General features: G+C 39.6%; 1 protein-coding gene across 6 annotated transcripts in view; it reads right to left on the bottom strand.

Annotated features, from left to right (window-relative positions):
* Positions 1-336: 336 nt before the first annotated feature.
* Positions 337-24010, bottom strand: part of NR3C1 (nuclear receptor subfamily 3 group C member 1) — an 89391-nt gene continuing 65717 nt past the window's right edge. For all 6 annotated transcript variants that reach the window (XM_055141543.1, XM_055141542.1, XM_055141541.1 and 3 more), the window contains exons 4-9: positions 22889-23005; positions 17402-17677; positions 16232-16376; positions 12286-12416; positions 5997-6154; positions 337-4444 (exon numbers count right to left, since the gene is read on the bottom strand). In XM_055141543.1, the coding sequence (XP_054997518.1) occupies positions 4292-4444; positions 5997-6154; positions 12286-12416; positions 16232-16376; positions 17402-17677; positions 22889-23005 (980 nt within the window). In that variant the 3' untranslated portion in view covers positions 337-4291. The remainder of the gene's footprint in view (positions 4445-5996; positions 6155-12285; positions 12417-16231; positions 16377-17401; positions 17678-22888; positions 23006-24010) is intronic.

Raw genomic sequence — 24010 nt, 5'->3', positions numbered from 1 at the left:
GTTGACTAATTTTGGAGGAAGAGTTTTGGCAAGATAACATTTGTTTATGTGATCTATTATTTTTCCACAATAAAGACAAATTTGAAGAAGTGTCAGGAGTTCTCCCTTCAGTAACTGCAGCCACGACAGATGACTCGGCCTGGATTGGAGAGTCTTTATGTCTGGCCCGACTGTTAATCGCATTCTGAATTTATGCCATATCTGTGTGCATCCACCATTACACAGATTCAAATATGCATCCTATTGTTTTAGGTTTCCTAAGTGATAACTCTCTTCATTATAATGAGTGAAAAAAAAAAGTTAGAACCACCTAAGTGCTACAAAAGCATGTTGGAGTCATATAATGAAAAAGCAGATTTTTATTATGATGTTTTTCCATATTTGGCATTGCTGTAAATGGCTAACTAACATTTACTGCCAATTCAGTACAAATGTGTGGTTTGGTAATACCAGAACAGCGATTTTAAATGAAAGATAAAAGTTAAACATTTCCACACAAGATTTTACAGTCTGACATTTCACTGCGTAGGTAAAAAGACATTTTTTTTTCTTACTACAGATTATTATTTAGCATGAATAAAAAACTACAACTTTTATTTTTAAACAGGAGTCACTGGTTTTAATTTTTACACATTTTAAAATTACTGTGATAAAAAATAATGAAAAAGCTTCTTAATAATGCCATACACAGTATAATATAGATTTGTCCCCATTATATAGCATTTGTTTAATATACAAAATAGAATATTGACACACTTGAATCTATATGTAGTTAAGCAAGTTATTTGAAGAGGGTATTTTCATACAGCTATTCATCAGAAAATAAAATCCTTTCAGGTATTTCCTAGAGAGAAGCTAATCCTTTTCCAAAACCTGGTCACTAAACCTAGTGAACCAGATGACTAATAGTCTGGAAAATGATGAAACTTCCATTCAAAGTGGTTTAAAGTGTCCTCCTCACCTCCGCCTTTCCAACTGTCAAACCAGGCACATAACAACATTCATCTATAGCTAGAGAATTTTGGTTGATCAGCCTAAGTGAAAATCTCACTGAGGACCACGATAGTTTGTGTATTCTGACAGGTCTGAGTGCTCATGGTAATGTAGTTTTAGGGTACTGAAACAGAAAAGACTTAATGGCGATAGGCTGTACTGCTCACCCCTGCACTCCGATTCTCACACGTCTGGCTTTTTAACATGCAGACACGCAGTTCATTCTATGTTGGTCAGCAAGCTCTTCATATTCAACCAGATCCGGTTTCCTGTTGAGGCGCCTCCCCCCCGCCCCCCCTTCCCCCCTTCCCGCCCCCAGGAGGGAGGTCCTCTCTCTCCCACAGTTAAAAAGATTTAAAAAAATAAAATAAAATTGGGCATTATTCTCCAAAAGTAGTTGTACAGGATACCACAGCAAGGTCTAAATCATTGGGTCACCTTTATCCTCTCAGTAATTAAAAATATTTCTCAGGTTTTGTTGTGAGTTACCCACGTGTCACCAGCTCTCAATGCAAAAGTTAATTTAGTTTGGGGATGGTGAGATACCACATACATGGACAAGGAAGCTGCTTTCAAAGAGAGCTGCATCTTTATTCTGCTGAAACCCATGCTTATACACGAGCATAATTAAGATGATGTTTTATTCCCACATATTCTGAAAGGGCATAGCTTCTTCTTCCATTTAATGTTCAGCTTCTCAGAGTTGTATATGAATGTCAGTTGACTTTTGAATTATTAACATGCACATCATTTCGTTTTTTTCTTTTCTTTAAATCCAGCTCTGTTTATGGAGAACTGAAGTTGTTGGGACTAAAATAAGATTAATGTTTGATGTGCTTTCTGGTTTTAACCATAAAACATTCTGTAATATTTTACCTTTCAGAAGCTTCTTTTAGAAATGTAACACTGTCACTGATAATATTCAAGCGGTATTTCGTAGGCACCAAAAGTTTCACATCCAGCTGGGTTATAAACCATTTAAAAAATACTTTGATATCAACTGAAACCATTACACATAAGAGCATTCCCTTTCAGAGAGCATTCATAAAAGCGAATGATTACACTGTTACTAAATAATTGCTCCAAAAAATACTGAAAAAGTAACATTCAAAAAAGCATCCAAAGAAAACATAAAACACGTCCTCATTTTTGTTGGTAAATTCTTGCAGGATAGAAAGGAATTAGTGTATTATTGGCAACCTAGGAGAATCTGCACTATTTACATATTGCTGGTACCTCTAGGCGTCATTATTGCCAAACTGCTGAAGTCTGTTCGACTGTCGGAGAGGCTGTACGGGAAGGGTCCGTACGAGGAGATGGTACCTGCCAGTGTGGAAGTGCCATCTTTTCTCTTGTCCCCTGTTCACACACTCTAGAGCCAGGGGAGATTCAGGAAATGAAAACTGTGCTGACAGACTGGGATGGAAAGAGAAGGGGAGGCATTCTGGGCGGCAGAGGACGACCCCCTCCGTGATCTGAATGGGATGGAGCCTTGGCAACCGTCACCACACACGGGACGAGTCTCCCTCTCTTCCCCGGAGCCAACCTGCTTGCTTTCTGAGACCCGGCTGCCTGTCCGAATGCTCACACGTGCTAGAAATCACCTAGGCTTTAGCCATCATTTCTTTGACCCCTACAAAAAATATATAACATGTCGCGATAAAACAATCTCATCTAAAAATCATTCTTATTTTACACTATACAAGCTATTTTACAATCATTTTAATAAATTGCATGTAAAGCTGCAGTAGCCCTTCCCTTCCCAGATTAGTGAATACCAATATGATATATATCTGAAACTATAACTAAATATAAAAATATATTAGAAGTTTCATGTTTTTAATATTAGATTTTCAGTTTTCTATTACACAAATAATTTGGCCACCTTTTAATAGAAATCAAATTTCTCGTGGCTTTGTAAATATGGTAAGTTCTGAGTTTACAGAAAGTTGGTAAGGTGCACACAGAAAGGGCTACTACAGCTTCTATTTTGTTTAAAATGATAATTCTCAAGAGTGAGGAGGAGAAAGTCACAAGACTCTTGTTAAAACTATGGCACACATAGGGATGTGTAGTTTTACAAACATGGAAGTCTGACATACGTTCTAAATCACAAAAAAATCAGTAGCTGAGTTTTCCTGTCTCTTCAGGAAAAGATAGACCAATTGATGACAGATGGGGATGTGAAAATGGGTATCTAGCCACTTCAATGTATTAAAATTTTTTTGGGGGGGTACAATTTGGGAGGAATTCGTTGGACGAAAAATTTCAGCTGCTTATCTGGAATCATTGACTTTCAAGAGTTGTACAGAGACTACAACAAAAGGTCCCGACAGGACAGTTACCGACTCTCTTGCCATCTAACCACTGCTTAGAACAGGGCATTAGGTGCATTAGTGCCTCTTGGTAGGTCCCCCCTACCCCAATTTGTCTTTTGCGACCATCATCCTCAGTTCATCCAGGAGGTCACTGGACTAGGTGCTCTATACCGGTTAATGTGCACGACCTATGGAATTCTCCACTGAAGCAGATATATACAAATAAGAGCTTTTTATTTTTTTGACAAGAATACTGGAGATTTGAGTCAATTTTTATGGTCTTCTGATAGCTAAGTGCCATCAGGTTAGAAGCACCAACCCATTTTCACACAGAAAGAAGAGTAATGTTTAGAGTTTCTTGAGGAAAGCCAAGAACTAGCTGCCCATCTTAAACAGCTGTACAATAACTCGAATACAAAAATTATGTAAGAAAAAAATGAGCAAGCGTAGTTCACCGAATATAAAGGAAAACTGTTAAAACCAGACAGTAATAGCTATAAAAGGCACAACTTCCCTTTTCTGACATACACTTGTAAACTTTTTTCAGGTTTCCATGCATAAATCAAAAAAAAAAATGCTACTCTAACTATACAGGGGGAAATACACCCAAAAAAGTCTAGAAGAAAATTTTATCCAGCCAACTGTGAAAAGTATGAGCAGAACAAGTTCATCACACAGACTTCGGGCACTGGTGGTCTCGGTGCTACTTCTCTGAGAGTGGGGGTGATCCTGGGATGGGATCGAACCCACAGGAATCAGCCACTATCACCTTCCCATCACTGACCAGTGACGGCTCAACTGCTTCTGCTGTCAAGTCTTGGCCCTCTATAAACCACATGTAGTGCGTATTTAAAACAAAACAAGAACCAGACCGAAACAAAACAAGAAAACAACGAAACTGCTACAGGACAAAATTGATGGTTGTACAATAAAAGCTATAAATTCAACTTTCTTTAAGGCAACCTTTCTGGTTAAGGCAGTCACTTTTGATGAAACAGAAGTTTTTTAATATTTCCACTTGAGTATTTTGGTATCTGATTGGTGATGATCTCGGCTAACATCTCGGGAAATTCAACACTCATGCTCTTATCCATAAATGTTTGGAAGCAATATTTAAGGAGATTTTCAACCACCTGCAAGAGAAAAAGAGTAAGACTGGGCTTGAGAACAGGTCACTGAGCACGTCAGATTGATCTTTTCAGCCATACCTGCCACGGCGCAGGGGCCTGCAGAGACGGGATAAATCAGGGACTTGCTCACGGATGCACATCCTTGAGCCATATCCCTGGCTCTCTTTGCTTTTAAAAACAACTGGCCTACTCAATACCTCTATTGCAAACCACAACACCCCGAAGGAGAGAGAGCGAAAAAGGGAATGCCCTGCCACAGAGGCAGGGTGGAGAGGGTGGGAGGGATGCTGGGACCACTGGTGGTAGAAAAAGGGCACTGGTCGACGGATGGATACTTGACCATTGCATGACTGAACTGTAAGCATGAAAGTTTGTAAGTCTGTAACTGTACCTCACGGTGATTCATGAATAATAATAAACCAACTGGCCTGAAATCATGTAATTTGGGGCAACACAGATGGAACTAGAGGGTCGTGTGCTGATGTGAAGTCAGTCAGAAAGAAACGGACAGATACAAAACGCGCTCGTTCATATGTGGCATTACAGGAGGGAGCAATGGAGGGCCCAAGGCAGCACAACAGGGGACCTGAGCCACAGAGTTGAGTCTGGGGGGCCCTTGAGGGAGGGAGGTGCGGATGGGGGTGGCCTATGTGCTTGGTAAATCACTAATAACAGTCCTGTAAATCACAGAACGTTAATCCATTTTATGGGTTTTTTTTTTTTTTTTTGCTTTTTAGGTTACACCTGGCTCTGCACAGGGGTCACTCCTGGCTCTGCACTCAGGAATCACTCCTGGCGGTGCTCAGGGGACCATATGGGATGCTGGGAATCGAACCCGGGTTGGCCGCGTGCAAGGCAAACGCCTTACCCACTGTGCTATTGCTCCAGCCCCAACATTAATCCATTTTAAACAAACTGGCCTATAATACACTCCTCGTGGGTGCGATTCCCTAGCAGAAGTTTAGTTAAAACAAGCACTTAGACTTTTGGTAGAACATATGAATGTGTTTCATGATGAAATGAGCATCACAATAAATACGAACATACTCTAAGTGAGTGGATTAACTGCAAAAACAATCCCCCCCAATCCTAGGGCCAGGGAGAAGGCTCAGTGGGATGGGTGCAGGATGGAGGCTGGGTTCAATCCCAGCAGCATACGGTTCCCTAAGTGGCCCCGGAACAAGTATTTGAGTATGGAGGTGGTAGAAGCTCTTGAACTCCACTGGAGTGACCCAAAACAGTGCTCCTGCCCCAATTCTAAGGGGACCGAAGATGTCACTCAGTGCCTAGAACAAAAGCCTCCTGTGTATAATTTGGTCCCCAGAACCTACCAGAACAAAAATCTAGTAATACTATCTTCTAAAAAATACTACCATTCACTGCTGTATTAGCATTATGCTGTTAAATGTAAGTTCATCATCGATCTGAGGAAAAAATGCGTAAAGACCAAAACCCACAGACTGGGGAAAACTGTGTGTATGATTATATACAATGATCAGCACATGCTCTTTATTCCCAGAAAGTCCTTATATTTGGATTTACGTCTGACACTTACATCATGCATGGAGTCCAAGAGTTTTGTCAGCTGATAGAAACGCTGCCAGTTCTGACTGGAATTCCCCTCCCTCTTGACAATGGCTTTCCCGAGCTCTTTGATGTAGGTCATTCTGATTTCATCAAACAGCTCTTGGCTCTTCAGGCCTTCTTTAGGAACTAAAAAGTTAAGACAAAGTCAGAGAGTTTCATACATGCATGCAATCAGGGCATTAAATCTTAATAGTACATATCATGACTACACTCTCTAAACAATTAATGCCCTCAATTAAAATGCATTTTCAAAGGATCACAGAACTAAAGCCAACAGACAACATGGGGTAACGGAGAAGTGGGGAATTCAGCCTTACATCAGTCACTTTTCTTATCTATAAAATGGAGCTGGCGATGAGATCTTTCTGCCTAGTTCACAGACCAATAATCCGAAGGCCAAAGGAATGATGGCAGTGACTGTCATCTTGCATTTCAGTTTAATTCAAGTAGAGACAGTGCAGACTTTATAAAATTTATTTCACCAATTACATCTTGGAGTATCTGATTTCACCAGTCGATGTAAACTTCAGCATGTAATGCATTTAGTTAATAACTTGCTAACATACACGCTAATCATCTTTTAGAATGATCCCAAAAGACATGCTTTTAGCTGGGTCTCATTCCCCTGACCCTGAAAGAGCCTCCAATGTAGCATCGTTGGAAGGACGACGAGTAGAGAGAGGCTTCTAAATCTCAGGGCTAGGACGAACGGAGACATTACTGAGACCGCTCAAGAAATTCGATGATCAACGGGATGATGATGATGATGATGATGATGATCTACTCGACTTATAATATGTAAATGTAATATGAAAAATAGATTTACAAATAAAAATATATAAATGTATTTTAATATTTATATAAATACATTTATGTGTATATTGTAAAAAAAAAAAGACATGCTTTTATTTCTTTTTTCTTTTTGGGTCACACCCGGCGATGCACAGGGGTTACTCCTGGTTCTGCACTCAGGAATTACCCCTGGCGGTGCTCAGGGGACCATATGGGATGCTGGGATTCGAACCCGGGTCGGCCGCATGCAAGGCAAACGCCCTCCCCGCTGTGCTATCGCTCCGGCCCCAAGACATGTTTTTATATAGTAAATATAATGCACACACAATGAGGAGCAAATACCTGCATTTCCTTACAATACTTAGAAACACAGAAAATACCTCATATTGTAAGTTATAAAATAAGGTGAAAAAAAAACCATATTAGTAGAGACTATGAGCAGATTATGACTTTACACAATCTTACAAAGATCACAGTATTATGGTGTCCGACACTTCTTAAAGTGTGCCCCTCCCTAGATCCCTAAATCCTCCTGTTGGATTTAGTGGTTAAAATTCAAGCAAAGCTAACAAGTCTTAGGGGCCAGAGAGACAGTACAGTGGGAACGGTGTTCGCCTTGCACGTGGCGGACCTGGGCTTGATCCCCAGCACCGCATATGGTCCCCATGCACTATCAGGAGTGACCCCACCCCCGAACAAAATGTCCACAAACTTAGGCAGCTTTCTAGATCTCAGGACTTGCTAGAGCTATAACTTTGCACTTATCAGGGAGAAAAACACTGTCTCCTAAACTTAACGCCATTGCTGCTGAAAATCAGCCTTCGTTTCATTAGTGCTTGTCCTGGGACTGACTACACGGCACCGCCTCCCCTCCCCCAGCCCCTGCCCGCCCAAGTCTGCTTCCGAGGGGGTCTCTCTCTTTCACTGATCTTTGATTCAGGTTCAAATGATGAATGCATATCAAAAATAGTTTTGATGCCATTAAGCAAAATTTCACACCTCTGAATGCCAATAGTATGAAAATGAAGGTCCTTAATTAGGAGTGGCAAGAGCCTGCCATGTAAAAATGGTTTATTTCAGATATCACTGTAGACAGGACTGGAGCAATAGCACAGCGGGTAGAGCATTTGCCTTGCACGTGGCCAACCCGGGTTCAATTCCTCCGTCCCTCTCAGAGACCCGAGAGTATCCTGCTACCAAGTATCCTGCCCACACGACAGAGTCTGGCAAGCTACCCATGGCTTATTCAATATGCCAAAAACAGTAACAAGTCTCACAAAGGAGACGTTTCTGGTGCCATTTGAGCAAATCGATGAACAGGATGACATTGCTACTGTAGATAATACAATTACAAGAGCTGTCTTATTAATTTCTTAAAAATATTTCATTGATCAGGGCTGGATCGATAGCATAGCGGGTAGGGTGTTTGCCTTGCATGTGGCCGACCTGGGTTCAATTCCCAGCATTCCAAATGGTCCCCCCAAGCACTGCCAGGAGTAATTCCTGAGTGCAGAGCCAGGAGTAATCTCTGTGCATTGCCGGGTGTGACCCAAAAAGAAAAACAAACAAAAAATATTTCATTGATCTCAATGTCTAGGTTGATATTTTCCTCCATTTATTTTTAAATGCTAAAAATCACTGGTGTTACGTCTATTTCTGGCCTTAGGGAGAGGAAATATCATCTGAACTCCACCTGCCCCTAATTCTATGCAGCCAGAGAATGGACAACTGCAGGCATTTTTGCATGCTGATCAATAAGCAGCAAATAATTTCACGATCACTGGCAAGATAGGAACAAGTGAGATGAGCCACACATGAGTAAGAAGCCAATTCTAGGCTGTTTTTTTTTTTTTTTGCCTGAAAAAATATCATAGCGTTTACCAGTTCTGAAACAAATGGATATGGAATCGGAGAAAATAAACTTCATCCTTATCTCATATTTACAAAAACGGATGTACAAGTGATGACATACCTATGCATAAAACTTTTTAAAGAAAATACACAGTAGAAACATTTTAAAATAATTTAGGCAGAACATAAACCATAAAAGAAAAAAATGAACGTTATTTGCCTGTTTCAAAGTCTTAAAAAGGGACTGGAGAGCAAGAGTATGATGGTCAGGGTGGCCACTCTCCTTGAAGCCAACTCTGGTTTGATCCCCGGCACCCCACATGGTCCCCTGACCCCCGCAGGAGGGATCCCTGAGCAATGCACGGTGTGGCCCAAAAGTTTTGTTCTTTGAAAGATCTTAAGAAAATGGGGACTGGGAGATCACTAAAATAGGTGGTGTGCATGCCCCGACCCCTCTGGTTATCTTGGATCTCTCAAATCTTCTGGGTCTGAGCATCGCCAGAACTGATCCCTGAGCATTATTTGGGAGTCCCTGTCACCAAAAACAAAAGAGCAACTCATTGAGTAAAAGAAAACTTACTTGGTAACTGGCTTTACAGTCTAGTAAAGAAGCAACGAAGATGAAAGGCTAAACAGTTTTAATAATGAAAATGGCTACACATAAAGATTTTGAAAATACCAAATGCTAAGGAAGCAATGGAGCAAATACAAGTCTTGTACGTTACTAGTGAATGTTATAGCAATTCTGGAAAAGTTTGGCAGCTTTAAAAATAAAACTTAAACACTCACCATATGTCCTAATGATCTCACACTTTGGTATTTACTCAAGAGTAATGAAACATATGTCCATATCCTTATTGATGTTTTAAAATTTTGGGGGGTCTGCTTGATCTATTAATTTGTGAGAAAGGGTATGCGTAAAATCTCTCTCTGTTTATAAGATTTGTCTAAATATTGGTAGTTTCATTTTTGCTTTTATGTATATGGAGACCATCCATATATTTAGAACTATTTTTTTTATTTAGAACTATTTTTCTGGTAACTACAATGCATTATCTAAATAGCTCTATTTTTTGTCACCCTTCAGTAAACTCTAGTCCATGTGTTAAATTCCATTTTGTATCTTCTGTAAAAGTTTTACCGGTACATTAACATGCCTAATCTTTTAAGTATTGCCCCTGCCCAAGAACCAGAATTGATTAGCCAGAAGTGAGTCTACGTAGGCTAAGTACGTTTAATACATGTGGTCTTGTATAGAAAGTTTGTCATCTATGAGATATGTGATGTATAGCGTAACAGCCTTTTGCTTAAACCTTTCAACTTGCTTACACATTGTATAAATTGTTTTGAATCTTTTTTGCCCTGGATCATTTAATTTTCTTTAACAATCTATCTGAATTTATTTGTACCAACTTCCTCTCTTTCGAATCTTATTTACATGCTCCCCAATGTTTCTTTTAAATTATTTTTCCTTACTATGCCCCCCCCCCCAACTTGTAGTGGTTTGTCACTCTATTTCCAGTTATCATCCTTGTGGATTGAAACACTTTTCTTTTTTTTTAAATCAAATCCTGCTCACTCACATGCAGTTTCCATATATCGTCAGTCAACAAGGCCAGCGGACTCAGTGCAGGGGCCTGCTGGGAGCTGAGATGCCCCAGGACCAACCCTGTGGTGCTCGGGAGACCTTGAGGTCTGAGGAGTGAAACCAGGCCGGGCACGCTCTGGCATGGCTGCTGTGCTTCTCTCCCAACCTGCAATACCACTGTCACATGAAGACAATGATACGCAGGAGAAGTTTACTTTGGGGGACGCAAAAAGCTCATTGTATGTGAACCCCTGTACGGCCCCGTACGAGGCAAGCACCCAGCCCCCCATACTGCCGCTCCCCACCCTGCTCTTGAATTTGAGAGATTCGGTAGGAACCGCTGGTAGGTTAGGAGGAGCCTTTCAAGTAGCTGTTCCACTCTGCAGGTTGTGTAGGGACCGTAACACAGAGACGTTCCCGTACTTTCCTCCCACTCTCTTTAGCATCATCTATGTTAAAACCGTATGACATATTGTTATCATGACGTTAACGTATTGTTAATTTAGAAGAAAGGAAAATTTTCTCTTTATCTAGGGCACATCTTTTGCTTTAGATAAACATTGCTGACCCATATTCTTTCCCTTCATGGAAGATCTTCTTTGAACATTCTACGCAAGGCTGGGTCTATCAGTGATAAAATGTAAGTTATTCATTTTACTTTTGTAAAATGAGAGAGTACTTCACTTTTGGGGGCTGGAGCGATAGCACAGTGGGTAGGGAGTTTGCCTTGTATGTGGCTGACCTGGATTTGATTCCCAGCATCCCATATGGTGCCCCGAGCACCGCCAGGAGTGATTCCTGAGTGCAGAGCCAGGAGTAACCCCTGAGCATCGCCAGGTGTGACCCAAAAAGCAAGAAAAAGTACTTCACTTTTTAAAAATAAAATAGTGGCCACACTCCATGGTGGGCAGGCAGTGCCAGGGACGGGCCTCACACAAGTTACATACGTGCTCAGCTAGATCAATTTAAAAAATCACACTCAGGGGCTGGAGCGATAGCACAGCGGGTAGGGCGTTTGCCTTGCACTCGGCCGACCCGGGTTCGATCCCCAGCACCCCATATGGTCCCCTGAGCACTGCCAGGAGTAATTCCTGAGTGCAGAGCCAGGAGTAACCCCTGTGCATCGCCAGGTGTGACCCAAAAAGCAAAAAAAAAAAAAAAATCACATTCAGGGCCCAGAGAGAAAGTTATATTGCTAGTACATTCCTTGCATGTAGCTGACACCAGCTCAGTCCTCTGAAAACTGCTGTGTGACCCCCAAATAAACAAATGGCAGAATTCCTTTTCCTACAAGAAAAAGGTATTCAAGCCACTAACTTAAAGTACCAACTAGTTCACAGTCTTGCTTTTATTAGAGAAAATGCCACAATTTTACTAAGACAAGATACATTTTTGCATTTTCCAAAAGCTTTCCAGATTTCTAAGGATGCCTCTGCTAGCTAGGAACACTCTAGGCGCATATGTGGGACTGAAAGACACAAGGTAAGAGAGCAACAAAGGTCTGATGGCAGTGTAACGGAGAACTGAGTCCCGCGGCTGGAGGCTACACTGTGACGGGTGTGGTGTTGGAACTATGTGCACGAGAAACCACTACTAACAACAGCACTGAAAAGTACAGGATAGCAATGAAAAGTGTGAAAAAATTTGCTGGTATCGAGACTTTCCAAATAGCGTATTGTTGTCTAGTAATACAGCTCCAACACGGACTGTTGCCATCGAATTAAATTATCAAGCATATTTTTCTCCCATAATATATAACACACTCTAGCAGTATTTGTTATTTAAGTTTGATCAAGAAAAGGAAATCATTTCAGGATACCCTGTGCAGTTCTTAATACCCATTTTATTCCATGACATCTATTTGTTTTAGGTCCTGGCTGTGCCTCACTCGCATTTTAAACTTATGAAAATCTGAATTATAATAGTAGGAAGTAGTTGTAGACTTGGTCAATTATCAGTGCTATATATTATAGTTAAACCTTGTTTTTAGATCTTTAAGATAAATTTTATAAATAGGTCTACCAACCTGTAGAGAGGAGTAGTAAGGTTTTCATACAAAGATATTCTTCATAAGATACCTGAAGCCTCTGTAACTCAGAGGAAACAAACAGCATATGTTTACATTGGTCATACATGTAGGGTAGAGTCATTCTCTGCCTGTGAAAGAAATAGTTCTTGTTAAAGAAGAATCCATTTAAAATGGTTCTATGAATACAAAAAAGGAAAACCTAAGTATTGATTAAACTTGATCCTGGGTCTAATTACATTTGGAGAAATTATTTTTCTATTATGTATGCCATATGTTATGTACTTAAAGATTGTGAACGTATTCACAAAGATCTACCGATTTTAATTTTACGATATTATTTAAGTATGGCCAGTTGGACCACACTATTTTTAGATTTTACCCATTTAAAAACCAAAAGGAACTTTTTTAGACTCAATATAATGATACTATTCAGAATTGGATAGGGGATCAGAATCCTGGGTTTTCTGATACTTAAGGCTGCCACTCACCCTGAAGGAGTAAAGGGACCGAAAGAATTCTCAATTGCCATTATCATGATGTCAACACTGTGATTTTCAAGTAGATCGTCAAAGTTTCCATTCTTTCAGAATGACACTAACAGCCTGAACACGTGCCCAGTTCCTAGCTATTTTGATTAATGTGGGGGCTGGAATCCTGAGTGCAAAGGGCACAAGCCCTTTGAGCATCGCCCAGCCCCAGTTCGTGGCTTTTAAAATACTTCAAGGTCTGTTGTTTTTAGTTTCTGACGAGTCATTTGCCTCGACTACTGCCAAAATGTTGCATGACTCCTGAAATTAAAAATCTCTTACCATAGACCACTCCTTCCTAATCCCCTCGTAGGAATTAAGCATTTCTTTTCTGAAAGGATTCTTTTTTCTTCTGGAGTTTCATGCAGTAATTACTGTTTTTACAACATTCTGCCCTAAGGACAGCCATTAGAGTTGTTTTACAGTTACACAGATGGTCAGAAGTGGCATGTATGTAGGCTTTCTGACACCCACAATCTGCTTATCACAGATAAGAGCAGTATGGAAACAGTGGGATGGAGGAGGTCTGGCCACCGCATCGTACAGACACGAGAATGCCATCTATCCTTCCATAGCTGAGTCCTGGAACAGTGAATAAAAAACAACCCCTTACCACGCATTCTTTTGTGCCCCATCATTAAAATCAAACGAACGTATTTGGCAATATCAGGCTCTGCTGTGCTGGTGTTTCCTAGACAGATCTGTTCACAGTTATAATCCCAATTAAATGATTTGACATGGTTTTTAGACAGTCACTGTAAACAACTGTTCTAAATGAACTCGGATTTTGAAGTGAGCAATAAACATTGTGAGATCTGAAGTGTCTCTGGCTTAAGTCTATTAATCAAGTCACACTGGCTTAGAAGAAGTGTCTATTGTGCTGCAGCCCGAGAGCCACCACCCTCAGGATCACTCCTCCTACCGCCATACACCTGACCCCTGCTACCCGTTTGACCTGGCTCTCATCCTCTCTGCTAAGCTGCGACGTGGTCTGAAGGTTACAGAGACTTCTTTCTCTCACACTGATGACCCAGGACCATGCTGAGGGCAAAGATCTCTCAGGCTCACTGGCCCGTTGCTTCTCGCTATGAAACCTGGTCTTCCCCTTTTCCTTCAAAGTGCCATCATTGGCTGTTCTATTTAAGATAGTGAAGAGAAAGACAAAGAAGGTCCCTGACCTTTACTGTTTACATTCTAGTTGTGGAAAGACAGAAGACCATCCAAGGCACCCTTTTTGGGTCTCATTGCCTACTAGTATGTCGTTGGGCATATGTTAGGAATGTGGCATTTCTGATGATGCCTTTGCTTCCTTTTTTGTGGAATGCCCTACATGTCACGTGGCTTATCCTTTTGTACTATTTACTGTCCAGCTGTTTAGAGAGTGATTTCGTTCTTTGGTGACAAAACCTCTACCCCTACCAGTCATGTTGTTACGTAATAACCACTTGAAACAATTTTGGTAATTTATTTGATTTCCCCGTATCAAATATTAGCAGGGGCTGCATCGGTTGTGTTCACTGTTATAACTCAAGCTCCTAAAATAGTGCCACACACCTGGTAAGTACTCAACTATCACTGAATGAAAACTGTGCTGGAAATTAATACAACTACCCTAACAGTAAGTTTAAACTCGATCGCTCAGCCCTGGCTGAAGTTTTAAGACTGGTTTTTATTTTCATGCAGTTATTCTAACAGAAATGCAAAAATATCTGTTTTAGGCAATTTGCATTTACTAGCCTTCTATAGCTATGTAGCTTGGATCTGGAATTAGCTCACTACTTGTAGCTTCTTGCACAATGCTTAAAATATCTAAAGGCTAAGAAAGCAGAGAGAGACAAAGAAGAAAAGTGCCTGCCCTCAAGGCAGGCTGGAGGTGAGGGGGTGTTGGTAGGAGGGGTACAGGGGATATTGGTGGCGGGAATGTAGACTGGTGTAGAGATGGGTGTTGGGTCATTGTATGAATGAAAGCTGATCATAAAAGCTTTGTAACTGTATCTCACAGTGATTCAATTAAAAAAAAAATTAAAAAAAAAATCTACGGCTAATATCATCCAGTCCTAACTTGATTTTCCTATATCCCAAGGTAGGCCTTTTCACTTAACACATGGCTCAATGCAATGCTTTTCAGTGATTTCTACCTGTTATTTTTATACAAACATACCCCAAATAAAACTATTTTAGTGTTATCTCCTAGACTGTCCTCATCATTAGGAAGTCTCCTCTACTCCAACAACCCGCTCTCCACAAGGTATTCATTTCATAACTACTCTGGATATGTTTTGAAGTCATCATTGGTACCCTTAATATGACCCTCAGTTCTGAGCATCAGTAACTCACATAAACTACTGTGGAACCATTTAGTATTTCATTGTATTTTTTTTTTTTTTAAGACTTAACAACAGCATCTGGAACTCACAATTAAAGATATCTCCTTTTGTTTTTCTCCCCCATGGATATAAATCTCCATATCTTACTTTCTCAGATCCTGAGTATGTGTGATTTCTCTGTTTTCAGTCTAATTAAGTTGTGGGTAGATGACAATAAAAGGAAGGTGAGAGGAGTGAAGAAAGGGAGGCGAGAGCAGTGAGGACGCTAGCAGGAATATCACCTGTGATAATGAGCATCGTGGGCAAAAGTCATGTTTGAAGCATGGACCAACTACGTGGGCGTGTTGAGTATGTGAAGGTGAACAAAAATGAGGGCACGTTCTGGAAACCTAGGCATCATGGTTAATATGAACAACGAGTCAGTGAGGAGAACTGAAGGTATCTATTTGCTGTGATCAGAGCAGTATTTAGCAAGAAAAAAGTCAAGATCATGGAGAACATACTGGAGGGAGAAGGCTAGAAAATCAGGTAAAGGGGATTGGGCACTTGAAATAGTTTACAGGTGGAAGTAGAGGCCTAGAGGACAAGGAAATCTTTCTTATAAAAGCTTGGCTGCTTGTTTTTTACCATTTAGAAGCAGTTCTTGTCACCATATTTCTAAGTCATAAACACTGAGAGATCCTAGCCATTCAAACGTTCATCGCTGAGTCAGTACTTCCCATCACCTTACCTGTAATTATCTCTACTGAAAATGAGATCACTAGGAGTCGTATCAGGCTTCTTTTCTTTTCTGTAATAAGGATCCCATGGTATATTTGTTTTATAGACTCTATTCACCCCAGAAATGATCACAATTGAACTTAATCTATATTTATATCATTAAAAATACCCCAGGAAGAGTAATAGTCTGTGGCTCTCCTCAAACACAGATAAAATGACTTAACTCTATTTTCTATTTCAAATATTCACTGTTTCAAGACACCTGATATGACTGATTTCACTGGCTGATCACAATAACAGTATCAAAAAAACAACTGGATTAAAAATAAAACTTATAAATACAGGTAAAGTGATTCACACATGACTTACTCATTAATAATCAGATCCGGAGCAAAACACAGCAGGTTTGCACTTGAATGTCTATATGATCTCCACCCTAAGGCAAATGCCATGAGGAACATCCAGGAGTACTGCAGTAGGGTCATTTGGTCATCCAGGTGTAAGTTCCTGAATCCTGGAGAGAGAGAAACAAAGCATCAGAACACATGCTAGTGGCTAGAGACATCCTCTGATGAGGAACACTAGAGGAAACGAAACATCAGCTGTGGCAGTTTTCCTTGTACATGTTAAGACCATAGTCCCCAGTGCTTTTTAATAGCCTTTAATGCCACCTTTGGCTTGTTTAAATATGGGTACAAATCCAGGTGTGCTAGCTTTATGACATTATTCAGTAAATTTAAATTTTAAAAATATATCCCTAATATTTATGCCTCTTCTACCTTAAATGGCAAAGATTAGAGGTCAGGTTATTTCATTCCTTCCCTGTTTGTGTGGACAAAAGTTTGTTACCTACCCTCCCTTCCCCTTAAAGCTGATGCTAACTAACATTTACCCATGGTCTACCACAACTTTCAATGAAGGATTATTTATATAAAAAATTTACATTCAATGTGTATCATTTTATCGAATGAGTTAAAAATCATTCCTTTTTTTATATCACCTCACCTGTAAATATTTTTAGCAGTTTTATGTATAATATTTCTATGCCAGTCACTGTTACTGGTGCCCGCTTGAGCAAATCGCTGAGCAACGGGATGACAGTGATACAGTGATGTATAATATTTATGCAATCTATTGAAGGAAAATACAATTTTTACAAAGACTAGGATTTTCCATCAAGAATGAAGTCAAGAGGAATTTTTAGTCAGTTCTGACATCTTCTATGAAAAAGTACTACATGCGAGTAATAATCGGAAAGGCAGGGAGCCACAGGAGAGTTTTACAGCAGATGATGTACCCTCTCACAGTTAACCTGACTCCACTTGGCAATCCCCAAAACTAGGTTAAGAGAAACAAGACATACCGGGGCTTCAGGACCATCGAGACAGAGACTTCTGCTTTGTTTTGTGGTGCCGGGATGGGGCCCGAGGTCTCCGACATTTCCGGCAAGCAGTCTACCACTGAGCCACATCTCTGACCCCAGCGTGTTCTGGACAGACAAAGGTTCGCACCACAACCAGCGGCTCCTCTGGCCCTTACCTGGTATTGCCTTTGCCCATTTCACGGCGGCAATCACTTGCCGTCCACCTAACATGTTGAGCGTGGTCATGATCCGCCAAGCGGAGTCCGGAAGAGTACTGTCGTAGCCTGAATATAACACTTCAGGTTCAATGACCTCCAGCAGAGACACCAGAGTCGGGGTGAGCTGTAATGTAGCAGGAACTATTGTTTTGTTGACAGGATTTTCCGGAGATTCTTGGGAGACTCCTGTAGCGGCCTGATGAATTCCTTTTATTTTCTTTTTAGTTTTCCGAGCTGTGGGTATCAAAAAAAAAAAATACGCAAAAACTGAGTTGCAACGAGAAGGTCTACAGTGGTTTTATTCAAGAAATTTTTATTTATTGGAAGAGAGAAAGGTTTCAGCAATTAAAGAGATGTAAAAGGAGATATTTTCATTTCCTCATTACATAATCAATCAAATTACTGCTTAACTTAAACAATTAAGTGTTTTACATATGAAACTACACTAAAACAATCTAAACAAAGCAAGTTCTTGTACATGATTCAGTAAGTTGATTTCTGAACCATTTTTACTCTAAAGTTGAATGGTCGTTGATTATATAAGACATATTATTTTTATAGACAGTGGAAGAATCTTCAGTGTCAGACCAGAAACTGGTTGCTGATTAATCTAAATTATGGTACTACATACAGAACAGAGATATGCTCCTTATTCTTTTGGAGTAAATATAAGATGACATGTATGATACAAAGGGTATTATTTCTATTAACAAAGAAGCTATCTTTATGTCATGGATACTTGGGACTAAAAACATTTGGGCAAATTAAAATAAAGACTTCATTTATCCACATACACCATCAGTGGCTAATTTCCCTTTTTTGAAAGACTGATATTAATGACTATATATCAAAAGCCTCTATTTTCATTATCACACGTAAAACTATCTTTTATGGTTTAATCTGAAACAACGGTAAGAAATTATAACATGCATTCTGTAGATTTTTCAAGTAATATTCATAACCATGAAGTTCCTTGATTTAGTGACAAATACATTACACTTAAAAACAAAGTAGTTTAAAGTTTCAAGGATGTACAAAGAATGTATTTATATAGAAGAAATACACTTGTTTAAGTTATCAGGGACACAAACTATTTTGCTAAGGAAAAAGTGAACTCTACATTTTAAATTAATTGAGTAGATCCTCTGTCCCTCAAATGGTAAAATGCAGAGTTTGTGGAGGACAGATATGGTGGCAGGCATAAAAAGGAGAAAGCTAAACATTTATTCATATTGACTAGAATGTGCCATGAAAAAATTTCAGAGTTTTCATGTAACATTCTTAAACAGAGAAACCAGACCATGACTGATTCATTCAATTTATTTTCGCATTTACGTTGAAATCTGTTCTTTCTTACCTGTGATGCCCATTTTTATTAAAGGGAAGAAGCATTTTAACATTTGAGTTGTGGGTATGTAAAACTTTAAGGAAATGATATTTAAAAATTTGATAGTGTATTTTTTTCCGATCATCATCATAATATATATATTACATGACTCTTGGAGAGCCTGGCAAGCTACTACCAAGAGTATCCTGCCCACATGGAAGAGTCTGGCAAGCTCCCCGTGGTGTATTTGCTATGCCAAATATAGTAACAATAACAGGTCTCATTCCCCTGACCCCTAATAGAGCCTCCAATTGTTGGGAAAAACGAGTAAGGAGAGGCTGCTAAAATCTCAGGGCTGGGATAAATGGAGACGTTACTGGTGCCTGCTACAGTAAATCAATGAGCAACGGGATGACAGTGATGATGATGATGACAGTGATGACTCTACTGAAGATAGAGAATGATCTGGCAATAAAATTAGGTATCTGAGAAGAACATGTCTGAATTCTGCCATTTATTAGATGGGTATCTATGCATGTTGCACCAGGAGTCTTAAATTCTTTAAAAACATTACTACTTCATTACTGCGTCACTGAGAATTAGCCAGTTAACAAGTGTCAAATGCACAGTCAAGTTCTTGTCACACAGTAAGTGCTATGTAAGAAATAACACGGCTTCAGCTTGTAGGAGAATATGTTTTTAAAATAGTTTTTAATTCAGACTATATACATCTGTAGCAGAGTGATATGGCTTTAAAAACAAAAAACAGGGAGTGGAGTGACAATACAATGTGTAGGACTCTTGCCTTATATGCAGTCAACCTGGATTCGAACCCCAGCATCTTATATGGATTCCCAACACCACTAGGGATAACGCTGAGCATCACCAGGTGTGGCCCCAAACCCTCCCAAAATAAAAGGAAGAATGCCTTTATATAGATTAAATACTAGGCATGGGGAGAATTTATAGTCCTGGGGATTGAACTGGGGTTGGCCACAAGCAAACCCCTGTTCTCTCTCCAGTTCTCAAATGAAATTCTTGAAGCATTCAAATGTATCAGACTGAAATCTGGATCTCAAAATTATGGAATGAAAATATAACTTGTAAAAAAATGCATGATCCAAATGTCAGTATACTGAAATTTCACTATAAAGCCTTCCGTTAACCATAAATTTAAATTATATAGTGTACATGTTCCAACACTGGACCAGGAAAGGTTAACATAAGCTAGATGGCTTCTATGACTCAGTCTATGTTTAGTTTAATTTCTCTTTGTCTATTGTCCTAAATGAGACTCAAAGCTTCTGAATTAAGCCCCTCCTCCCCACTGCCCAACACACACATACAAAAGTGAGCTTGTGTAGTACTAATTAGAGCAAAAAAAGTGCATCAAGACATTTTCGTGGGACAGCAAGAAGTTGTTAACTGATTTAGTTAAAAATTCACTTAACTTACTATTGATTCCCTGTAGTATATTAAAGCAGTCAACATATTATATTTATAGAAATGTCTGTGAAACAGTGATGGTATTACTTTTTAAATTTAGGTACAGTTTAACATTTCACTTAGGCTTATTGCACGAGTATAGTTCATCAAATACAAAAACTGTAAGCTTAGATTTTTAAAGGCTTTTTATTTCTACAGTAAAATTATGTTACCAAATGCTTGATGTGCCAACATTTAATGTACACTTCTTAAATGATAAATTAAAGTATGAAATAGTAATGTTTTTAACATGTTTTTAACTTTACATATTTAACATGTTTTTAATAGTATGAGTTCCCAAAATTATGTCTATCAGCAGAAAGGTACACATTTAAGAGTACTTAGTATAGCTCTTGGCCAATGCCAGTTTCCCCACTATTCTGGTACTGAAAATTTATAAAAGCATGTTATTTTATTTTATTATTATTGTTATTATTTTAATTTTTGGGTCACACCTGGCTCATACACTCAGAATTACTCCTGGCGGTGCCTGGGGAAGCATATGGAATGCTGGGAAGCAAACCCGGGTCAGCCGTGTGCAAGGCAAATGCCCTACCCGCTGTGTTATGGCTCCAGCGCCAAGCATGTTATTTTAAAAATACTGATTTAAGAACGTGTTCAGTTTAAATAGCATGCTTAAAGTTTATTCATTCACAAAGGATTCTGTAGTAAATGACAAGTCTTGAATGCAGAAGACCTAAGTTCATTAAAAAGAAAAAAGAAAAAGGGTGACTTTCAACAAAAGATCCAACTAGAGAAAGAAAATTAGATGTCAGTTAACTGCTTTCATTGTTGTCACATGAAATAAAAGCAAACAGCATTAATAATTGTAATTAAATTTTAAGAGGGAGGAGAAATGGGACATATTTACCTGATCATTATAATTACTTACTTTATGGTACAAATATCTTATTTTTTGTAATTAAAGATTCCCCACCAGTATCTGTCAGGGAGAAATTGCCCAGAAGAGTATTATATGCTTAAGGTGTTGAAGGCAGCATTGCAGCTTGCTTTAATTAAACAACATTCAAGTGTGAGCTACTAGTGGGACTCGCTGGCATCGACGTGTTAAATCTCCAAAGACAGAAAGCTTGATGTATTCTCAGGAAGGCACCTAAAAATGTTACCAGGGAAGCCACAATTTTACTTAGTGATAGGACAGAACTATATTTGTGTTTGCCCGGGGACTAACCTAGTAGGTAAGAAATAGGTATAAAACTGGGGCTAAAGAAAAGCAATCACTAAAAACTGACCTGCTTTAATGTTTATGTATTCAAGTGCTCAGAGAGTATCGAAATGAACCTATAAAATCTAGGCAGAGATCTGGTACATAAAATACAGTACCTCCTTTTAAAATGGAAACAAACTATCCTTCTGGAACTGAGAGTAAACTTTTATGTGAACTCGTATTTGTGATCATCTCGACCGACAAGAAATTTGGAGCTACCATTTCCTTAAATCAATGCTTAATCACGTGTATGAGTGCAGTGTTGTAAGCAGCCTAGTCATACTCTGAAAACTGGGTTAAATGTTGTCACAGGTGTCAATGAATATGGTGACGGCTCGTCTCAGTTGTCTTTTCTTCTGCTGAATGTAAGAAGTGAGAAGACAGGTGCTGGCATGTGTGGTTTCGGGGACTAAGGTTCTTTTTAGTCACACACAGACATCTTAAGAAAACCAACAAGAAGAGTGAATCTGGGCACCAACAGCCTCTCTTCATGGGGCTCCCGTCTCCCACCAATAACTGCATTATTTATGTACCCATTTCGTTGGGTGCTCTGTAGACATTCAATCTTTCAAACTACAGGTCTAATCAGACAGGAAACTCCTTGATACAGAAACTTTCTAATTCACTTCGTCGTGGACCTGCCTCCCTGGTGAGCACCTGCCGAACGAGAGGGTTACCACAACAAAGGCCAAATACGTGGATTATCCCTACCACATTCGTGGAATTTTCTATTTCAAATAGAGCAGAATTCCAACCTGCTTTCAGAGGGAGGTTTTAAAATGGCCAGCTATGTTAATTATATAACCTGTTATATAAACGGGGATCTGAAAGTCAAACGAGTTTCAGATTTCTTCTTTATTTAAAAAGCACTGCCACCAAAACCCGCTCAGTGCCTTGAGGTGTCCTCCTCCCTCCCCCAACCGCCACGTACAGCTCTATGGCTGAGTTAAAGAGTTCAAGTTGTGCCTTTAAAAAGGCAGATGATAGAAAAGTGGACATAGAACTGTGCCTGATACTGAAACAACAGTATTTTGTTTGGGGGCCATACCTGGCTGGAGTAGGGCTTACTCCTGGCTCTATGCTTAGGGATTATACCTGGGTGGACTGTGTACAAGAGCAAGTACCCTACCTTCTCTAGTACTGCTCCAGCCCCCGCAGGGAATATGGCTGACCTGAGAGAATAAGCCATACGGCCGGAAGCTTTCTAAGTTTCATTATTTCTTCATTTTCCTTTCTTGATACTGAATTTAGTATGTGGATACGCTTAAGCAGAAAATGGAATACCCATGAAAAATTTCCTACTTTATTTTTAATTATCAAGTGCATGCATGTTTTATTATACTCATTTACTCACATCTACAAAAGCGAAACAACAAGACAATTCCTTGCAAGGTATTTACATTACCTTCCAGGTTCATTCCAGCTTGGAGACATTTTCGATAGCGGCATGCTGGGCAGTTTTTTCTTCGAATTTTATCAATGATACAATCATTTCTTCCAGCACAAAGATAATTGTGCTGTCCTATACAGGAAACAAAGGGAGTATTAAATTTTACAGGTTTTAGTCTTTTACGTGGCTTAAGAGTCTTTCCACAACAATATCCTTTGTTTCTATTTTGTATTAACACAACCAAAGTCCAGAGGCATTAAGGGACTACATCTTGATTATTTTGCCATTATCAAGTTTAAGTTCACTTAAAGTCTTTAATTTTTTTAATTATTATTATTTTAATTAAAGTGAACTAAAGTTTTGAGATTAGCACAGAATCCGTAAAATCCTTTGTGGTAAACAGCAGAACTCTCTAGGATACGGACCCCAGAGATGTTTTCAGTGATTTGACTACCTCAAATTGAATGGGAGAAAATATTCAATATACATGAAGTACTCATGGCTCAAAAGCAAAAAACCCATCAAAAAATAAGAAGAGATGAACAGACTTTCTTTGGAGAAGATATAGAGACAGGTAGGAGGAATCTGAAAAATTGTTAATCACTTATTATCAAGGAAAGGCAATCAGAATGACAGTAAGACATCATCCGACACTAGTGAGAATGGTACATACACATCAAGACTGGTGCAGATGTGGAGCAAAAGGAACCCTCAACCCCTGTTGGTGGGAATATTGTCTGAGTCAGCCTGGGTGGAAAACAGTATGTAGGAATCTCAAAGACCAGGGCTTCCAAAAGACCCAGCAACCCCCTTCCCGAGATCTACCTCCAAAACACAAGGAAACCAATTCTGTGTTTACTGCAACACTTCGGCGAATAGCCATGATACGCAAACAACCCAAATATTCACCAACAGATAAATGGATCAAGAAATTATGCTGCTGGGCGGCCACTCAACACCTTTATTGCAAACCACAACAGCTAATTAGAGAGAGAGAACAGAAGGGAATGCCCTGCCACAGTGGCAGGGTGGGGTGGGGGGGAGATGGGATTGGGGAGGGTGGGAGGGACGCTGGGTTTACGGGTGGTGGAGAATGGGCACTGGTGAAGGGATGGGTTCCCGAACTTTGTATGAGGG

The sequence above is a fragment of the Sorex araneus genome, chromosome 6 (genome assembly GCF_027595985.1).
Source record: "Sorex araneus isolate mSorAra2 chromosome 6, mSorAra2.pri, whole genome shotgun sequence".
NCBI classification, from domain to species: Eukaryota; Metazoa; Chordata; class Mammalia; order Eulipotyphla; family Soricidae; genus Sorex; species Sorex araneus.
Note: the sequence above shows the minus strand (reverse complement) of the source record. Positions and strands in the feature narration are given on the sequence as shown.